Below are 18,241 nucleotides of genomic sequence, written 5' to 3'. Positions count from 1 at the left end.
GATGACATCTGTCAAACTGACAGAAAAAAATATGACAGATTTGATTTTTTAGGTGATGGTAATATTTTATATCAAGAAAACTTAAATCATTCTCGGCACAGTTTCATTAAATTTTATTTTGGATGAATAAATACGATACAAGAAAGGACCCTTGTAAAACAAATGCATGTAGAATTCAAGCGTGTTTGAAAGGTAGTAAATTAAAACAAATTTAAATCTTGTTGAATTCTTTAAAATTGTGAAATTGATATAAATTGTATTTTTTTTTTTAAATTATATAACAAATAAAAGCTAACAATTATCAAGAAAGCGAGTGTCTTGAAGTCTTGGAGCAGATGCGGTTGTGCTGTTTGAAGTGGCATAAGGAATCTTGGTGTTGCTCCGGAATTAATTTGGAACAAAGTTATTTGCCTCAATCACAAGAAGTCAATAATTTGAAAAAGTAAGTTTGTAGAAAACCAGAAAACTCATATTCTCATTAGACAACCAAATAACTGCTTTTTTTTTAATAAAATTTTAACATATTTAGGCAGATACTTATTTGTTTTCCAAATGCCTTAAAAATATAAATGTTCAAGATATCATCACCTGAAAACTCTTTAAAGTCAAAAGCCGGTTTTTCAATTCTCTTATAACCTGCATAATTATTTCCTAACGAGACTAAATGTTTGCAAATTGGTTCCATTTAGCATACTTTCAATAATTTTTTCAATCTGGACTGACAAAACCAATTTGCTCGAAGCACAGTTTAATGTTAATTCGATGTTGTTCTAGTTCTTGTATCACTATATATTCCTTGCAATACTGGTTCCTGTTTAGGCCAAGCCCTCGACGATCTTCTAGAAACGCTTTCTAACTTTGATTTTAACATTCTGGGAGGTAATTTTAATACCCGCCACACTCTATGGGGGGACTCTAAGATCAATGATTCTCACTTGGCCCACTAGTATTTTTTGAACTTTGATATAGTGGCTGCTCATGGTCCAACAAGGCCTTGCTCAAGCTCTCATATAGATTTTTTTTATCTCATCTAACTTGCGCTCAGGTCCATGGCACAACTTACCAGCATGCGCAGCCACAAAACTCATATGGCCTTCAATGGACCTAAAGCGCTCTATTTCAAAGCAGACTTCATATTAGCTCCCTAATAGGTGTCCTTACGGGACACTATCTTATAGACAGACACGCAATACGACTTGGTGTAGCCTCAAATGACTTCTGCAGGAGCTGTATGGACGAGGAAGAAGAGGAAACAATCTCTCACCTCCTCTGCACTTGCCCTGCTCTTTCACTCAGACGTAAATATCATCTGTTGTTAGACTACTCTTTTGATCATCCCAGTGAACTAGGTAAAAAGGATATCAAATATCTTCTTCGCTTTATAAAAAGCTCAAAATGGTTCGACTAGTAAGAAGTAATTCTCTAGATTCATGTGGTATCACAATGGGCCTTTCTTTTGGCCTATGTGTGTGGATTCTAATCCGCAGCCACGTCTAACCTAACCTAACCTAACTTGCGCTCAGGTAAAAATCTGTTCTACACTTCAATGGATCTTCTATACGATTATTTCTCTGTTTTTTTAACAACATTTAACATTTACCTGCTTCAAAAAAAAAAAACAACTGGACCAATTTTTTTAGCTAATTCGACTCACAACTTTACAGCGTATTTCTAGCTACTGATAGGAACTTGTCCAATAATGAAGTTTACATGTACATTGACTTATTTACGTCAGTTTTTAGCGACTTAATCAAAACCCACAGCCATTAAAAAGGGTTTCAAAACAATCAGTCCAAACTATTATAAAAGATCTAAGATCACAGGTCTTTAAGAAAAGAAGCTTCTTTATTACAGCCATATTGGTGATTTTATATTTTTATTTGATAGAGTAAGGCATAAAGCTTTTCTTTCCTTTATATTGGCTGAAACTTTTCTAAGCCTGGTCCAAAGATAGGTGACCATTGTCTTACTGGAAAGTTAGAATACCTTTATTTTGAAAAACAAACCTCTAGTGACATAGCCGGTTGTTTCTCTCTTCTCAAACAATTTAACCGTAATATCAGTAATTTTAGAAACCGGTTATGAATACACTGAAAGCTATAAACGGCGCACAGTGGCCCGTTTTGACTTTTTTGGTTGCAAATATAAAATCTCTTTAACGAATAAAGATATTGCTTTAATTTTTTATCTTGAAGGAAATTTCCAAGGCTATAAAAATTGTGACTTCCAAAAAAAAAAACTGTTTACAGAGTGTTTCAGAAATGTGTGTTAAAATAAGAAGTGCTAACAAAGGTGATAAACATAGCGGGTTTTTTAATATGCAATCGTCAAAATCAATTTTTTAAGTAATCTGAGTGAATTGAAACAGTAGAGCAAAAAGAAAAAGGACCAATTCGAATGAAACAATGGGAAAAAAAGTTTTTTTTTTTATTTTAAGGCAAATTTTTTTAATTTCCAGTATTCAAGAGTTCATAATGTATTTTGGTCAAACTATATTAAAAGTCAAACAGTGTAAAAAGAAATAAAGACAAAACAAATTAATATATAAACACTAAATTTCTTGAAAACTATCATCTAAGTCCGAGGAAATGTGTAATAAACTCATCATTTCTGGAGAGTATCGTTCTTTCAGATATGTTTGGCTTCTTAAGGAAGAAATAAGTGGATCTGAAGAGGTTGCAAGCATGTTAAATAGGTCTTCATTCTGCGGAATCCTTGAAACTTTACAAGTATTCTGATATCGATATCTCCAAGTGGTAGTGGTAATGATATTTTGACTATGACCCAATATTTCGGGTAGAGTAGGTGTGAGTAGTTTTTCAGGATACTCCCCAAATTTACCTGCATTCAGTACTTCTTTGCAATTCAAAAAGTTTAATATTACTTTGAGCCTCATTATAACTTCTATATTTACTCCAGTTATTCAAGAGGTTGCATCTAACTGTTCAAACAATCTTCTTTCAGTTTGTACGTCATTAGTGTTTCCAAAACATACAACTAATAACTTATTTAAATTTAACTTTGCAAAAGCCAATTTTGTTGGCATAGCGAATTATTTGGATCGTTTAGTTTTGCCCAATGATTTTAATAATAATTTTGATTTATCTTACTTCTATAGCGACTTTCTAAGTACTCTTAAGGAAGCAATTGACATTTTTGTTCCTAAATCACAAATTAAAAATAACTCTAAGCCACCATGGTACAACAAAAGACTCATAAATTTGAAAAATAAAAAGAACAAAGTTTATAAAGAAGTTTGAAAAGAGCTTTAACTTGTTAAATAAATTTCTTTATAAAAACTATATTTGTTCAATGGAATCTAAACTTAAAAACAATAGCAATTATTTTTGCACTTTTATTAAAAATAAAAAAAATAATAATGGAATTCCAAAGTGTATGGAGTATTTGGGATATACGTACACTGACCTACCTAACATTTGCAATAATTTTGCCAAATTTTTCAAATCTAATTATTTAGTTTCAAATAACAATAATGCTTTCTCTTTGGCACCATCTAATAATACGGTTAACATTGGGCAGTTAAGTTTTAACATAACTGAGGTTGAGAAAGTTTTATTGAGCTTGAATAACGATAAGAATGCTGGTCCAGACGAAATTCCTCCCATTATTTTAAAGAGTTGTGCGCCTTCCCTGTCTCGAATACTTTGTTTTATTTTTAACAGATCACTTGAGAAAGGTGTATTTCTTTCCGAATGGAAAACATCTTTTATAACTCCTATCCATAAAAGTGGCCCAAAACAGGACATATCCAACTACCGCCCGATTTGCAAGTTATCCGTAATACCAAAACTTTTTGAAAAAATTGTTTGCGATAAGCTTTCGTTTTTATTAATATAGACTATATCCCCATTTCAACACGGATTTGTATCCGGTAGATCAACTTCTACAAATCTTACAATTTTCTCCAACTTGGTTTTAAATAATCTAAAAAAAAGATTTCAAGTCGATGTCATATATACGGATTTTGCCAAAGCATTTGACAGAGTTCACCATAAAATTTTGATTCATAAACTGGAAAAACTAGGTATACATTCTAACTTGTTAAATTGGTTGAGTTCATATCTTACAGGACGCATTCAATATGTCCGTATTGATTCGATGGTCTCAAGTCCAATAGATGTTTCCTCGGGTGTTCCCCAAGGTAGCCATCTTGGACCACTTTTGTTTCTTATATTCATAAATGATCTTCCTGATTTTCTCTTACATTCCTTTTCCTTAATGTTTGCCGATGATCTCAAATTTCTGAGATGCATTAAGGATCGGGTAGACTGTGTGCTTCTTCAAAAAGATCTTCAAAGCTTATCAACTTGGTGTAAAATCAACAAATTGAACCTCAACATCTCTAAATGTCAATGTTTTTCATTTTTCCGCCGATCTTCTCCTTTTGTATATGATTATCATATTGAGAACAAAGTTCTCGATAGAGTCTCAACCAAAAAAGATCTGGAAGTGATTTTTGACTCTAAATTCAGCTTTAAATTCAGCTTCAGTAATCATTTAGAATTCATAGTTAACAAGGCCAACTCTATGCTTGGATTTGTTGTCCGCAACTCTAAAGGTCTAACTGATCCCTATACCTTAAAAACGCTTTACATTGTTTATGTTAGATCAATTCTGGAGTACTGCTGTGTGGTATGGAATCCGTTTTACAAAACTCATTATATTAGAATTGAAAAAATTCAAAGAAAATTTACAAGAATAGTTATTTATAAACTTAGATGGAACGCTGAAGTTATGCCACCCTATTATACTCGGTGTCAGCTTCTTGGCATTCAGACCTTAGAAAATCGCCGCAAAATATATTCTATAATGTTCATTAAAGATATTTTATCCTATCATATTGACTGTCCGTTTTTATTGTCTCTTATAAATTTACATGCTCCAACTAGAGTGCTTAGAAATCGTTGTTTATTCCATGAGGTATATCATAGAGTAAATTATGCTGTTAACGAGCCAATATCTCTTTGTGTCAGAGATATTAACCAAATATCTGATCTTATTGATTTTTTATTTTCATTTGAGTAGAGATGCATTTAAAAATATGCTTAGCTTATTCTTTCTGGTTAATTGACTAAAATTTATGTTAAGACAAATTTTGTATTTCTATAGTCTGTAAGAGTTATTATAATCTCTAATTGATGATAAATAAATAAATAAATAAATAAATAAAACCTTGCTTTGGTTTATCCACATCAAGGCCAAGCTCATCGCGAAAAGCCTTTGGATCTATTGTTTTCTTCTTTTTTCCGCCTCCTTGGTCCCAATCGATTCATCTGTATCTTCTCCTTCTTGTGGATAGATTCCATATTCGTAATTATGTTCTTTCTCAATTGATTCATCTTAATTAAAGTTCTTTTATGTCCTTCTGCATATCGGAAATGACCGTGTAGACTTTGTTTTCCGTTAATTCGTATCATACTTTTCCATCTATCATAGTTAAAAAGAACTCGTGATTCACAGTTATAGTTGTTGCTTCATTAAGTTTATATATATTGACTTTTAATATTATTGACTGGTATTTATGATGTCACTAGTCTCTTAACATATTGGAACATAATCAACAAATGCATTATTTAAAATTTTATTACAGGATTAATAAATTAGCTCTAAAACTCTTGAAAATATTAAGTAGTAAACATAAAACATAAATAATTAACGTCTTTTTTAAATAAAATCATCTTTTTAAAATCCACCCCATACAAAACAGAGAAATCGTACTTCCAAAGAATTTTCCATGGAAAAAGAGAAGAAAAAAATGACTGAATTCTTTAATTCAAATCTCCCTAGCTCAGTTCGATGCAAATTGACGCAGTTGATCTTTTGGATTTATGTTAAGAAATATATAAGGATTCTGAATCATTTGAAATCTTAGTACCACTCGTTGAACCTTTTTTTCTATACAATTTGAAGTCGGAAAAGTGTGCAAAAAGTAGTGCTTCCAAAAACATTAAATAAAACAATTAAAAAATATTTTTTTAATTATCGATCAAAATAATTACACATCATATTATGAAAAAAAAAACGAAAAGCGATTCGCAGCCCCTGTTTTAGTTTTTATATTCAAAGTTAAGAAACAAATAAAAATAAAATATCATCATAGACAATCTTCAACTTTAGCGTGCTCTATAAACCACACCAATAACCCAAATTGAATAATTTTTCGTATTACTTGAGCTCCCAGTAATAGTTAATCCAGTTAACTAAAAACGTTTGTATTACAGACCCACTCGAAAAATGAATATTGCAAGTAGTTTTGCATAAACGTTCCACTGTGCGGCGCCTTAAAATTCTCATAAGTTTACCCTTGAGTACCCTGACATACTATTAAGTAGAGATAATCTTTTGTTAGCCTCACTCCACTAATGTGGAACTCTTAACCCGGATGAATTTGTCCCACTCAATCAATATACAGACTCTAATCATATCCAATTTCCTATCAGAATTAGGATATTTATGATAACCTGAGAGAAATACTCATCAAAGTTACATAACTGCTTAGATGATTATGGTTTTTGTAAAGTATCGAAATTGATTGAAATTCCTAATTCTTTGTTTTAATTACTGCTTTTTTAAGTAATAAAAAAAGTTATTGGAATGAAATAACGAATATTTGATTCCGCCATCATTAACCCTTTGAATTTTATAATTTTCAGAAAATAATGCTTCTGTACCAATTCCTGTCCCAACAACAGAAGCCACAGCCATTCCAAAGACAACAAACAGCCAAATTGCCGAAACGCAATTGGATCCAACGTAATCCACGTACTTTTCAAATTGTTTTCCTTACCACATCTTTGCTCACGTTCTTCTCGAAACCAATATACGACGCATTTTTTGCTGATCCTTTACCAGGAGGACCACGAGTACCTGCTCATCGTCGTTAAGTACACTCAATCAATAATATCAATAAAAAAACAAAAAAAAAAGAAATCAAATGGAATCGGTTCGAAAAGCCCATCAACGAATGCGCAACTATCCAATTCTATTGGCGAAATGTGCTGAAAGTGCTACCGTCTATGCAGATTGTGTTGCAAGGGATTTAAATATCAAACATCACACTTGCGATAAGGAATTTCAACTCTTTAAAAACTGCCTTCAAAAAGCAGCCAAAGATATGAAAACTAGAATATAAAAAAAAACAAAATCAGAGAAAATAATTCAAAAATAGAAAAATGAAAATTAAAGAATATTTCAATAGAATTTCGGTCAATCAACATTTGATTGCATCGATTGTAATAAGACTGATGCTAATTATCTATGGACAAATGCACGATCAGAATTCAGAAGTACCATACACAGACGTCGACTACAAAGTGGTGACAGATGGAGCACGACATGTGTTGGAAGGAGGCTCACCGTTCGATCGACACACTTACCGGTACAGCCCTCTCTTGGCATTCTTACAAATTCCTGGTGTTTTATTCCATCAGTCAATGGGAAAATACATCTTCTCGCTTTTCGATATATTCGTTGCTATCTTAATTCATAAAATAGTCTCTAACAAGCTTCGGTTGCAATACAAAAAAGCAGTCCAATCGATTCTCATGCAATATGGCAAGAACCCGCAATGGAAGCAGTTGCCAGACAACCACAGTCGGCCTGAAGAATTAGCGAAATATTCCGTTCTCATGTGGCTCTATAATCCCTTGACAATGGTCATCTCAACGCGAGGAAATGGAGACTCGTTTTCGAGCTTTTTTGTCATCCTAACCATTTACTTCATTACCAAATCGGAAGATGAGTCCAATTTGAATTCTTTTCTGGCTGGCTTGTCCCACGGTGTGGCCATTCACCTGCGACTTTATCCAATACTTTTTAGCTTGGCGTTATATCTTTGTTTGAACGAAAAACTTATCGTCACTGTTTTCACATTTTTCAAACAAATATTAATGCCGAACATGCAACAGCTCCTGCTAGTTCTTGGCACTATAATCAGTCTGACTGCACTTACTGGATTCTTCTATCAACTGTACGGCTGGAAATACATCTACGAGGCGTACCTCTATCACTTTGTTCGAAAAGATGCTCGACACAATTTCTCGCTTTATTTTCTAATGCAATATTTATCTGGCAATTTAGCAGCATCGGTAACTGAAAAAGCGCTCATAATATTACCACAATTGCTGTTGATGTTTTATCTAACTATAAGCTTTGGCCAATTTCGTCAAACTCTACCATTTTGTATCTTTGCACAAACCTTTATTGCTGTAACATATAATTCTGTGGTAACATCGCAATATTTCGTATGGTATCTGGCGTTGTTGCCTATTTGTTTGAATAATCTTCAAACAATGCCATTACGAACAGCGGCTATGTTCTTTATGATTTGGATGCTGGGTCAGGGATTATGGCTATTGCCAGCCTATCTATTGGAATTCAAAACTTGGAACACATTCAATTGGATTGGTGGACAAGCGGTATTCTTTTTTCTAATAAATATATTTTTGTTGAGCAGGCTGATCAAGTACTATAGTTTTACATCTTTTAAAATTAAATTAAAAAAAATATTCTAATAATATTCTTTTTTTTTGTAATAAAATAAATTATATCTATTGTATAAAATATTATGTATAATAAAGACAGTTATTGAATTTAGTATAAACGAAGAGCTACGTACATATTTTTTGATTGGAAAACATTGTTGGTGAAGACATTAATTTTTGCAGAAAAGCAAAAGTAAGCATATGAAAGGTGTACACAAAATAATTGAGGGAAAACAGAATTTTTATGTTTCTTCATTCCTGAAAGAATTTTGCAATCTTTTCTTTTTTTAATAATAGATAGATAGATAAGTTCTTTATTTTTTCAATTTTCTCATAAGTACAATATTTCATTATAAAAGATATACAAAGCATGGCTTTATAAGCCGTCTGCCGGGAAAAAAAACTAATTAAACAACAAAAAAAAAGTACAATTTGAGTAAAAAGAGAGAATATTTCACAAAATAAGTTTCATAGTTAAAAAAAAAAAAAACAAAGAAAGATGAAACCGTCTTAGGATGCTTCGAGAGAAAAATTCTTAGGGTGATTTTTGGTGCCGTACGCATAGATGGAGAATGGAGGAGAAGATATAACGACGAACTGTACACTGACAGCGACACTCACCTAGTTAGCAGAATTAAAGTCCAAGGGCTTAGATGGCTAGGTCATGTAAAGCGGATGGACATCAACGCTCCAGCCCGGAAGGTCTTCGAATCCAATCCCGAGGGACGGCGCAGTAGAGGAAGACCGCGACTCAGGTGGCGCACCCAGGTGGGAGAGGACCTCAACCAACTTGGCGTGCGAAACTGGAGACAGCTGCTAGCTAGAGACCGAGCTGGCTGGAGACGCATGTTGGTTGAGGCCCAGGTCCGCCCCGGACTGTAGCGCCACCTAAAGTAAGTAAGTTAAAAAAAAAAAGAAAATGTAAATATAAATATAAATATTAAAGAAAACATTTTTTTTTAAATTATTATTTTCATAATGTGACTATTAGTTTAGTCAAAAACAAAGAAAAAAAGAAAACATTGAACCATATGGAATAATATTTACAATTAAAGTATATTTTGATATATATATATGTAGTACTAAAAAGTAATAACAGGTATTTATATGTTTAATAAAAATGTGACTTTTAGTTTAGTCAAAACAAAAATAATGGGCTAATGGGCTTTTAGTTTAGCTAAAACAGATAATGGTTTGTAAGTGAGGAAAAAAAACAAAAATAGGAAAAGAACTGCATATTTCTTAAGTTTTTCTTTTTTTTTAATTTAATTTTTCAATTTTAAGGACTTTGGTTTTGGACGGGGAATTCAAACTCAAAAAGGGAAAAAATAAAGGGTATCTTTCAGATGGGATTTGGAAAGGTTGAAATCGAAAACTTCCATAGCAGCGTTGCAGTCACGAAGAATTCTGGACATTGGTTCAAAGTGCCCGTAATTAGTGCGGTGATGAGGGATATAGAAAAGGGAAACAGATCGCAGATTTCGAGGGTTGGTGTTAAGATGAATATCACTCAGGAGTGCCGGGAAATCTATATTGCCCATTAACAATTGGTGAGCAAATAATACATCAGCGTTTTTGCGTATAATATATAAGGGCTGCAAACCTATCAGTTTTAGTCGATCGGCATAAGGAGGCAAGTTGGATGTATCATCCCAGGGGAGGCCACGTAAGGCAAATCGATCGAAACGTCTTTGAACATTTTCTATTCTGAGTGAATGGTTTTCATAAAAGGGAGACCATACTTGGCATGCATATTCAAGATAAGGACGGACTAGGGAAATGTAAAGCGCTTTAGTTACATAGAGGTTGGAAAATTCTTTTGACCATCTCTTAATAAAACCGAGAGATCTATTAGAATAGAATAAAAGTAGAGCCTTCGGATTTTCTGTAATATTGGACAAAGTGCTAAAAAATGCAAAACATCTTCGTTTTGACCAAGGTTGCAAAGGGAGCACACAGGGTTTAAGTCTGTTCTATGTGGTCTATAATTCAAATCGAGCATTTCCGTTCTTATCTTAAAGATCAAGCTCATTTCAGAAACTGTAAACTCTTCTCTAAAATAGTTTCTTTCACCAAGTTTCAGATTAAGTTGTCTGTTTATATTCCTGGATGTTGATGCAGTCCCTCTCGCAATACAAAGCCTATACATCGAGTCATCTGTAACAGAGATACATTCATATAGTGCATTTTTTATTGCTTCCACATTGTCCACTGGAAATGATATTGAAAGGTTATGTGCTACAGCAAGATCATACCGGACTATATCCACAACTAAACAAATTTTAAGGAGTCTTTTTTGCAAGTTTTGGTCAGATCGCTTCATAACTCTTATCATAAAATCGGCGTTAGCCTTTAAGTTTTTCAAGAAAATTTGAGGTAAGCCTGTCTCTAGGTGGATAGCATAATTAGGAGTGTTAATAGGTAACCTAAAAATTCGCTTGAAAAAATACCTCTGTATATTTTCCATTTCCTCCAACTGTTCGAAACCATATACTTCATTACCATAGCAAAAACAAGTATTCACGGTGGCATTGAAGACTTTGAATTTTGAGATTGGATCTACGAGTTTATTTGCGAAGAACTGGGACCACATTGTATTTATTGCAATTTTTAGCAGCGGTTGTTTTTTCTTCTATAAAGGTTTGAATGTTAAGATTATATGTGATTGTATACCCAAGATACTTAAATTAATTTACGACCTCAATTATCTCACCATCTAAATTTCCGCCCATAGCCAGTTGATCTATTTCGAGATCTGAAAACCATTATTTTGGATTTGGTGGTATTTATTCTAAGATCCCATAGATCACAAAACTGTTTCAGCTTGCTTATCTGGAGCTGTAGAGTAAGCGGACTTTCTGATAAAATCACTAGATCGTCAGCATAAAACAAGACTTTAAGTGTAATATGCCCGAACTGAACTCCCCCAGGTATACTGTTTTCGACATCGTTCATATACAGTGCAAACATGATAGGGCTTATAACAGATCCTTGAGGGACACCTGCTTCACAACTAAATTCTCTAGATACTTTTCCACCATTCTGAACAGATGCCATCGTGTTTTCGAAAATTTGTTCGTAGACTCTGATAAATTTAGTAGATAGGCCAATTGCTGAGAGCTTATAGAGTAAGGACCTCCTATTAATAGTGTCAAAAGCATTAAATCGACGAAAAAGGCATATAAGTTATGTTTTTTATTAATAAAATGCCTAGCTGTGGTGCTGAGTACAAAAATTTGATCAATAGCTGAAAGGTTGGCTCGAAAACCAGCTTGAAAGCAACTTATTATGTTATTATCTTCTACCCAGGTCGTAAGTCTAGTATAACTATATATATATAGTTTTAAGAAAGCGAAAGATTTTCTCCTACGTTTTTATTAATAACCTTAAGAAATTATAGATTTTTCAGGAAAACTTGACGAACAATCTCATACAATAGTCTTGTTTGGTTAAAGAAATCCACATTTTGGTAGAAATTTTTAAATTTGGACTTTTCTTTACATATTCCACATACCAAGAGAATGCATCGAAACAATGCAAAAAAAACATCTTGGATCGCAAAAGTAGACCGAGTGGACCGTTATTCAATGTTATTTAAATGAGAAATATGGGAAGAAACCAGAAGAATCCATTTAAAATTTCTTTTAGAGACAGAACAACTTTGATAAGGAATCTTAAAACTGTCCTATTTATGTATATACAATACAATTTGCAGCGAGATTTTGACACAAAAGCTAAGCTCTAGAACGGTTCTACGTACCCTGCAGAAGGCTAACCTTGAATCACAATCCCCATAAAAGGTAATATTGGACAAAACAGACGAACGTGCAAGCTGATTTATTTTCCAAAACCATAGTACATATGTATGTACATAGAAATGGTGCTGTAAAAGCGTATAGGAGGGCACTTTAAAGTGTTGAAACAAAAATTATTTATTTGGAAAGGATTGAAAAAACCCTAAGTTTGTATAATCAATTAGGATTATCTAAATGAAAGGCATTCTTACAAAAAAACAATATATATATTTATTTAGGGAAGACGTTCTGCAGCTTCAAGAATTCATTTGATAATAATTAATAACGTTTCTAATTGATTAACTCATAATAAAATAACTACTTAGAGTTATATATAAGCTACAAAGTAATATACTTTGTTAAGTAATTTATCTAGCTTTAACACTTCCTCCATAAACACAAAACAAAATTGTATTGAATGAAATTATAATTGGTCGATACCTGTTTTCTTTCGTAGCACTTGATATCGTACGTGTTCAAGTGGTTTTGTCAATAAATCTGCTAAATGGTCAACTCCTGCAATACGCTCCAATCTTAAATAACCTTCCAGGAAACGCTCACGAACATAAAAATGGCGAACCTCAATATGCTTCGTTCTTTTGTGAAACTCGGGATTCATTCCTAGCCTTACAGCAATTGCACTATCGACATATAATATTGGTGCCAGTTCTTTTTGTCCTGTTAGTTCTTGCAAAAGACGTTTAAGCTACATAGCTTTCTTTATTCCTTCACTTGCAGCCATAGTTTCTGCTTCCGTTGTTGACAAAGCTACGGTTCGTTGAAGCTGACACGTCCATGATACAGCACCACCAGCAAACAATGAAATTACTCCAGTAGTTGAACGTCTGGTTTTAAGATCATCGGCATAATTAGCATCACTGCCAAATTGTCTTTGCTCTTTCCTTGGTATCTAAAAGAGAAGCTTGTAGTACCACGGAGATTCTTTTAACGATATTGCAGTCATCTTTGCTAGGATTTTCCATTTTCCGTGCTGCAGATTTTCAAAAATTCCAAATGTAATTTTGAATTCAGTTTTGAGTGCAAACATACAATTTTGAAGTTCATCTTCGTTATTTCCAAGAACTAGTTCATCGCCAACATAAATCGCTACATAGAGAATATTGGGCAGGTTCAGACAACATAAGGGACTTCATTTGCAGTCAACTGCGTTCTTTGAACTTAAATTTAGACCAAGGAACCTAGTTTGTTTTTTAAGTGTCATAAACTTAAAACTCGGAACTTTACTTCACGAACCACTACCTTCAGCTGATAGTTCAAAAACTACCAATAACATAATTGCCTAAAAAACATTCCTCAGGTAAACTACAAGTCTATCACGATTTGGAGTTTGTATTGTACAAAAATATTACTTATTTCCTTTCCAAATTCACAAGAGCTTTTTTTCACAAGAAATTAAATGAAATTGTGCTGAAAATAAATAAATCATAGAGTAATAAAGTTCAGCTCTCAGTTAAATGAAAAAACATGATCGATTGTCATTGTGACATACATAACTTGACTTGACTTGTAAGGGAGATTTTCCTTGACTAACTTTCCAGTCAAATTTCCATTAAAGTTGCCTTAATTGGAAGGTAATTTTTTGGCAACTGGCCAATCAGATACTAGAAACTTGCCTAACTTTCAAGTCCCTTATGTCGTCTGAACCTGCCCATTTTCACTTCGATAAAACAGACATGGATCAGCTGTGCTATTTTTCAGTCCTGCTTTCTTCATAAAGGCCAAAAATCGTTTATGCCAACATCGTGGACCTCAAGAGTACCATATAAAAATACTGTTTTGACGTCAAATTGTTGAATTTTCAGTCTTTTGGTTGCTGCTAGGGCTAACAGCATGCGAACTGTGTCATAACGAGATACAGGACTAAATGTTTCATCGTAATCGATACCTTTTTGTTAAACATACCCTTTTGCAACAAGCCGTGCCTTGTGTCGAGTATTTCCATCGTTTCCTGCATTCTTCAATCGAAATACCCATCGATTTTGGACTACTTTGACGTTTTTAGGTCGTTTAACAAGTACCCACGTTTGATTGTCTTTTAGAGATGATAACTTATCTTCCATTGCTGAAAGCCACTGTGCTTTATCTGGTGACTTCAAGGCTTCGAAGTATGAACTTGGTTCTTGACTAGAACCACCTTCTCCTGCAAACATGAGATACCCTCCACCTGTCATCCAACTTGGCTTTTTTCGTTCTCTTCTATTGATGTTCAATTCATTTTCCATTAAATCTTCAGCATCGAAAAATAAAGCATTTTCTTCATTCTGAAAACTTGAAATTGATTGATGTATTTCTTCAGAACCTAAAGTTTCTTCGGTACATATTTCAATGTCTTCATTCTGAGAGCCAAACTCAACACATGTTTCTGCATTTTCTTCAGTATTTGCTTCCCCATTTACATTCTGAAAAACAAGCTCAACACTGTTTCTAGTACTTTCTTCAGCACCAGGAATGTTTTCATTAGATTTGATCTCTTCTAGGAATGTATCTTCAGGCTTTGCATTGCAGACCACTTCTGGCTTGAAAATTACGTTATGACTGCAGACAATTTTCTTCAGGTTTGGAATCCACGTGTCTTCAATTTTTGTTGTAGATATAATAGTTTCATTTAAGCAGGCCAATAACTTCAAGCATGAGAAGTTTTACTAGCACCAGATCGGTGAAACGAGGCAAGGTAGGGTCCTTTCGGCTCTTTTATGGAACATGGTAGTAAACGACCTACTTACATCATTGGTTTCAAGGTGATTGCCTATGCTGACGACGTTGCAATATCCGGATCTGGGAAGCACCCCCAAGTTCTCTCAGAACTCCTACAAAATGCCTTAAATAGGCTAACAAAATGGGCTAAGCAATGTGGATTGGACGTCAATCCACATAAAACAGAATTAATACTCTTTTCGAGATTAATCCTCAGATTACCCCACCCAACATTAGAGGAATACCATTAAGCTTTTTTGACCAAGCTAAGTATTTAGGCTTCATTTTAGACAAAAAACTAAATTGGAAGGCAAATATTGATGAAAGAGTAAAAAAGGCTACTGTAGCGCTTTTTACTTGTAAAAAGGCCATAGGATCAAAATGGGGCTTCTCCCCAAAAATAACCCACTGGCTATACACTTCGGTAATCAGACCGATACTCATTTATGGAGCTGTCATATGGTGGCCAGCACTGGACAAGATGGTAAATCTAAATAAGCTCATCAAAGTTCATTGGTCAGCAGGTATGTGCATCACAGGAGCACTTCGCTCAACACCAACCGCAGCACTGGAAGTCACCTCTCAATGGACCAGTAACAATACTGGACATACTACTATTCTAGACAGTTTCAGATCTATCCCAGATCGCTAAGACTATATCACCCCAAAAATGGTATTCGGTAAAAGTTTTCATGTGTCCATCCCTTCAAGATCCTCCTGGGAAGAAGAGAGACTCCTGGAAGACGATGCGGTACACTTCTATACAGATGGTTCAAAGACCGATCACAGAGTTGGAAGTGGTATCTTTTCGGAACAACTGAATCTCAGTCTTCTAGGCAGAAGTAATGGCGATTAAAGAAGCACTATCCTGGCTCAAAGAAAACGTTATATCTTGTAAGGATATACGAATCTTCTCAGACAGCCAAGCCGCTCTTAAAACTTTCGCGTCTGTCTCCACAAACTGTCAAACAGTACACGATTGTCGATCATCTCTGAATGAGATGACGGAACAGTTTAACATTCACCTTATTTGGGTGCCGGGCCACAGAGACATTCCTTGAAATTGCAAAGCCGATGAGCTCGCCAAAAACTGAACACTTTTGCCTAATGTTAGACAAAAACATAACATGCGATAACCACTTGCTACATGCAAATATCTTCTCAAGCAATATGCTCTAGAATCAACAAATGCTAGATGGGTACAACCTGCCTAGCAACCAAGCATATATGGCCAAGTATAGACTTAAAACGGTCAAAAGGCTTGATATCACTGAGCAGACAAAGTATAAGCTCTACAATTGGAGTAATAACAGGACACTGCCTCATAGGAAGACATTCTCTGAAGCTAGGAGTCTACACAAATGACTTCTTCAAAAAGGTATGTACGCCTAGCCGCGTGGAGTATTTTTCTATTAGACAGTACCCGGTTATTTAAGCGATTATCGAGCTCATTATGCGATGCTTGCAGATAGCAAGCACCTTGAGCATTTTAAATCAAATGTTGTTAGATGTGTTTCGTAACGTTGACTAATTAATACGTTGTAATGTTATTCCACCTGATATTTGCATTCTTCATAGCGTCTTGCATTAGCAATAGTTTACATGTAGCGATTGATATGCCAGAATTAGCCTAACGTGGTAGAATGGGTTGAACTGTACCATTTCTGCGTTCATCTGCCTTACAATTTTCTGGAATGTCTCTATGACGCGGCACAGAACAAAGATGAAAGGTGTTGTGCCATCTCTATTAGAGATGATTTACAGTTATGGACTGTAATAGAGTTTTTATTGACACAGTCCAGAGATTAGAAGCTACCTGACTATCTGAGAAAATACGGATATTAGATGTTGATATAACGTTTTCCTCAAGTTAGAACAAAACTTTCTTATCGTCAAACGCTACGCCTGGAACACGCTACAATGATTGGGAAGACAGAATAACAGACTTAATTTCAGTCGTTCAGAGTACACATATCCACCAACCCCTTTATTTGTTTTTGATACATCTGCGAAAAAGTGGATTGACTCGTCGCAATCTACCATGCTGCCACATCGTTCTGATTACCGATGTGTATAACGAATGCTTAATTCGGGTTGTAGGACCCATTTATAACCAATAGTTTTTTTGCAAGAAAAGAGAGATTAAGTAGGTTGTTTGACTCTTTTTTGTATATACGTTTTCAATTTAGTTTTTCGTCTAAAATAAGACTTTAATTGGATACCTTTAATACACGGAGGGTTAACATATGGAATTTTGTATTTCCTCGAAAATAGGACTGAATCGGTTTTGTGTGGGTTCACAGCGATCAGCCCAAAGTATTAGATTAGTCAAAGGCATTTTGTAAGAGTTATTTTAGGGTGGCTTTTCTGAGACCGCATAGCCAATCTGTAACCCTCCGAATCCAGATCAGTTAGGATTTCACTTATCACCAGGTTCCAGGGGAGAGGGGATAAAACACCACCTTATAGTGTTCCTCTACTAACGAGTATTCTAGCACAAAAGTTGCCAAGTTTTGACTTAATTATTCTGTTAGTCAGCATTAAATGAATTAACTCCTCGAGCGAACTCTCTAAGTTCAGAGATGTTATTGCAGATGTGATTGGTGGCATTGGTCACATTCACAAAGCTAGTTGTCGCATTCACAAAGCTTGTGGCTACTGTAACGAGTTTTCTTGCGATGAGGTCCTTGCTGGCACATAAAATATCCCTCGCTAGCTCAGGAGTGGATTCCATGACCTCCTCGTTATCAAAAAAATATGCCAGTCTTTCCATCTAGCTGGTACTGATGCGCGAGATGCCCTCTACCCACCCTACCTGGTTGCTTTCTCGCTAAACAACCCCTTTTATTCACCTCCTCTTTTCCTCCTTCCTACCCTTTCATCTTCACTTCCTCATCTCCCCCTTTTTAAAGCAAATTAAAATTCCATCTTTTTATATATGTTGCATATAATTTAATAACTCCATTAGGTACATTTATTTTAATTATAATTCAGGTTATTATCATTATATTAAAACCAATATAAACAAAATATATGCTTTCAATTATTTAAAACAAGAGTAAAATTTGAAATGAAAAAGGGGGCAACGCTTGAGTGATATATATATATATGTCAACTGGGACATGAACTACAAGAAAAACTTACCTCCAAAATTCTCGACGCAGTGGCCACTTCCTCGATGAATCCTGGCGGTTCTGATGAGCAATATGCACTTTCCTTTTTTTTTTG

General features: G+C 34.5%; 3 protein-coding genes across 3 annotated transcripts; all 3 read left to right on the top strand.

Moving 5' to 3' along the window:
- The first annotated feature begins 302 nt into the window (after positions 1 to 302).
- Positions 303 to 6,922, top strand: LOC129940031 (uncharacterized). The gene is made up of 2 exons (XM_056048254.1): positions 303 to 442; positions 6,675 to 6,922. The coding sequence occupies exon 2, from the start codon at positions 6,681 to 6,683 to the stop codon at positions 6,903 to 6,905; it is 225 nt and encodes a 74-aa protein (XP_055904229.1). The 5' UTR covers positions 303 to 442; positions 6,675 to 6,680; the 3' UTR covers positions 6,906 to 6,922.
- Positions 6,923 to 6,955: 33 nt separating this feature from the next.
- On the top strand, positions 6,956 to 7,165 carry LOC129940032 (uncharacterized). Its single transcript, XM_056048255.1, has one exon. It carries the CDS (start codon positions 6,956 to 6,958, stop codon positions 7,151 to 7,153), a length of 198 nt encoding a protein of 65 aa, XP_055904230.1. The 3' UTR covers positions 7,154 to 7,165.
- A 28-nt stretch (positions 7,166 to 7,193) lies between these two features.
- LOC129940029 (GPI mannosyltransferase 1) lies at positions 7,194 to 8,623 on the top strand. The gene has a single exon (XM_056048253.1). The coding sequence runs from the start codon at positions 7,194 to 7,196 to the stop codon at positions 8,532 to 8,534; it is 1,341 nt and encodes a 446-aa protein (XP_055904228.1). The 3' UTR covers positions 8,535 to 8,623.
- Positions 8,624 to 18,241: the final 9,618 nt, after the last annotated feature.

Source organism: Eupeodes corollae, chromosome 1 (assembly GCF_945859685.1).
Source record: "Eupeodes corollae chromosome 1, idEupCoro1.1, whole genome shotgun sequence".
NCBI lineage: Eukaryota > Metazoa > Arthropoda > Insecta > Diptera > Syrphidae > Eupeodes > Eupeodes corollae.
Note: the sequence above shows the minus strand (reverse complement) of the source record. Positions and strands in the feature narration are given on the sequence as shown.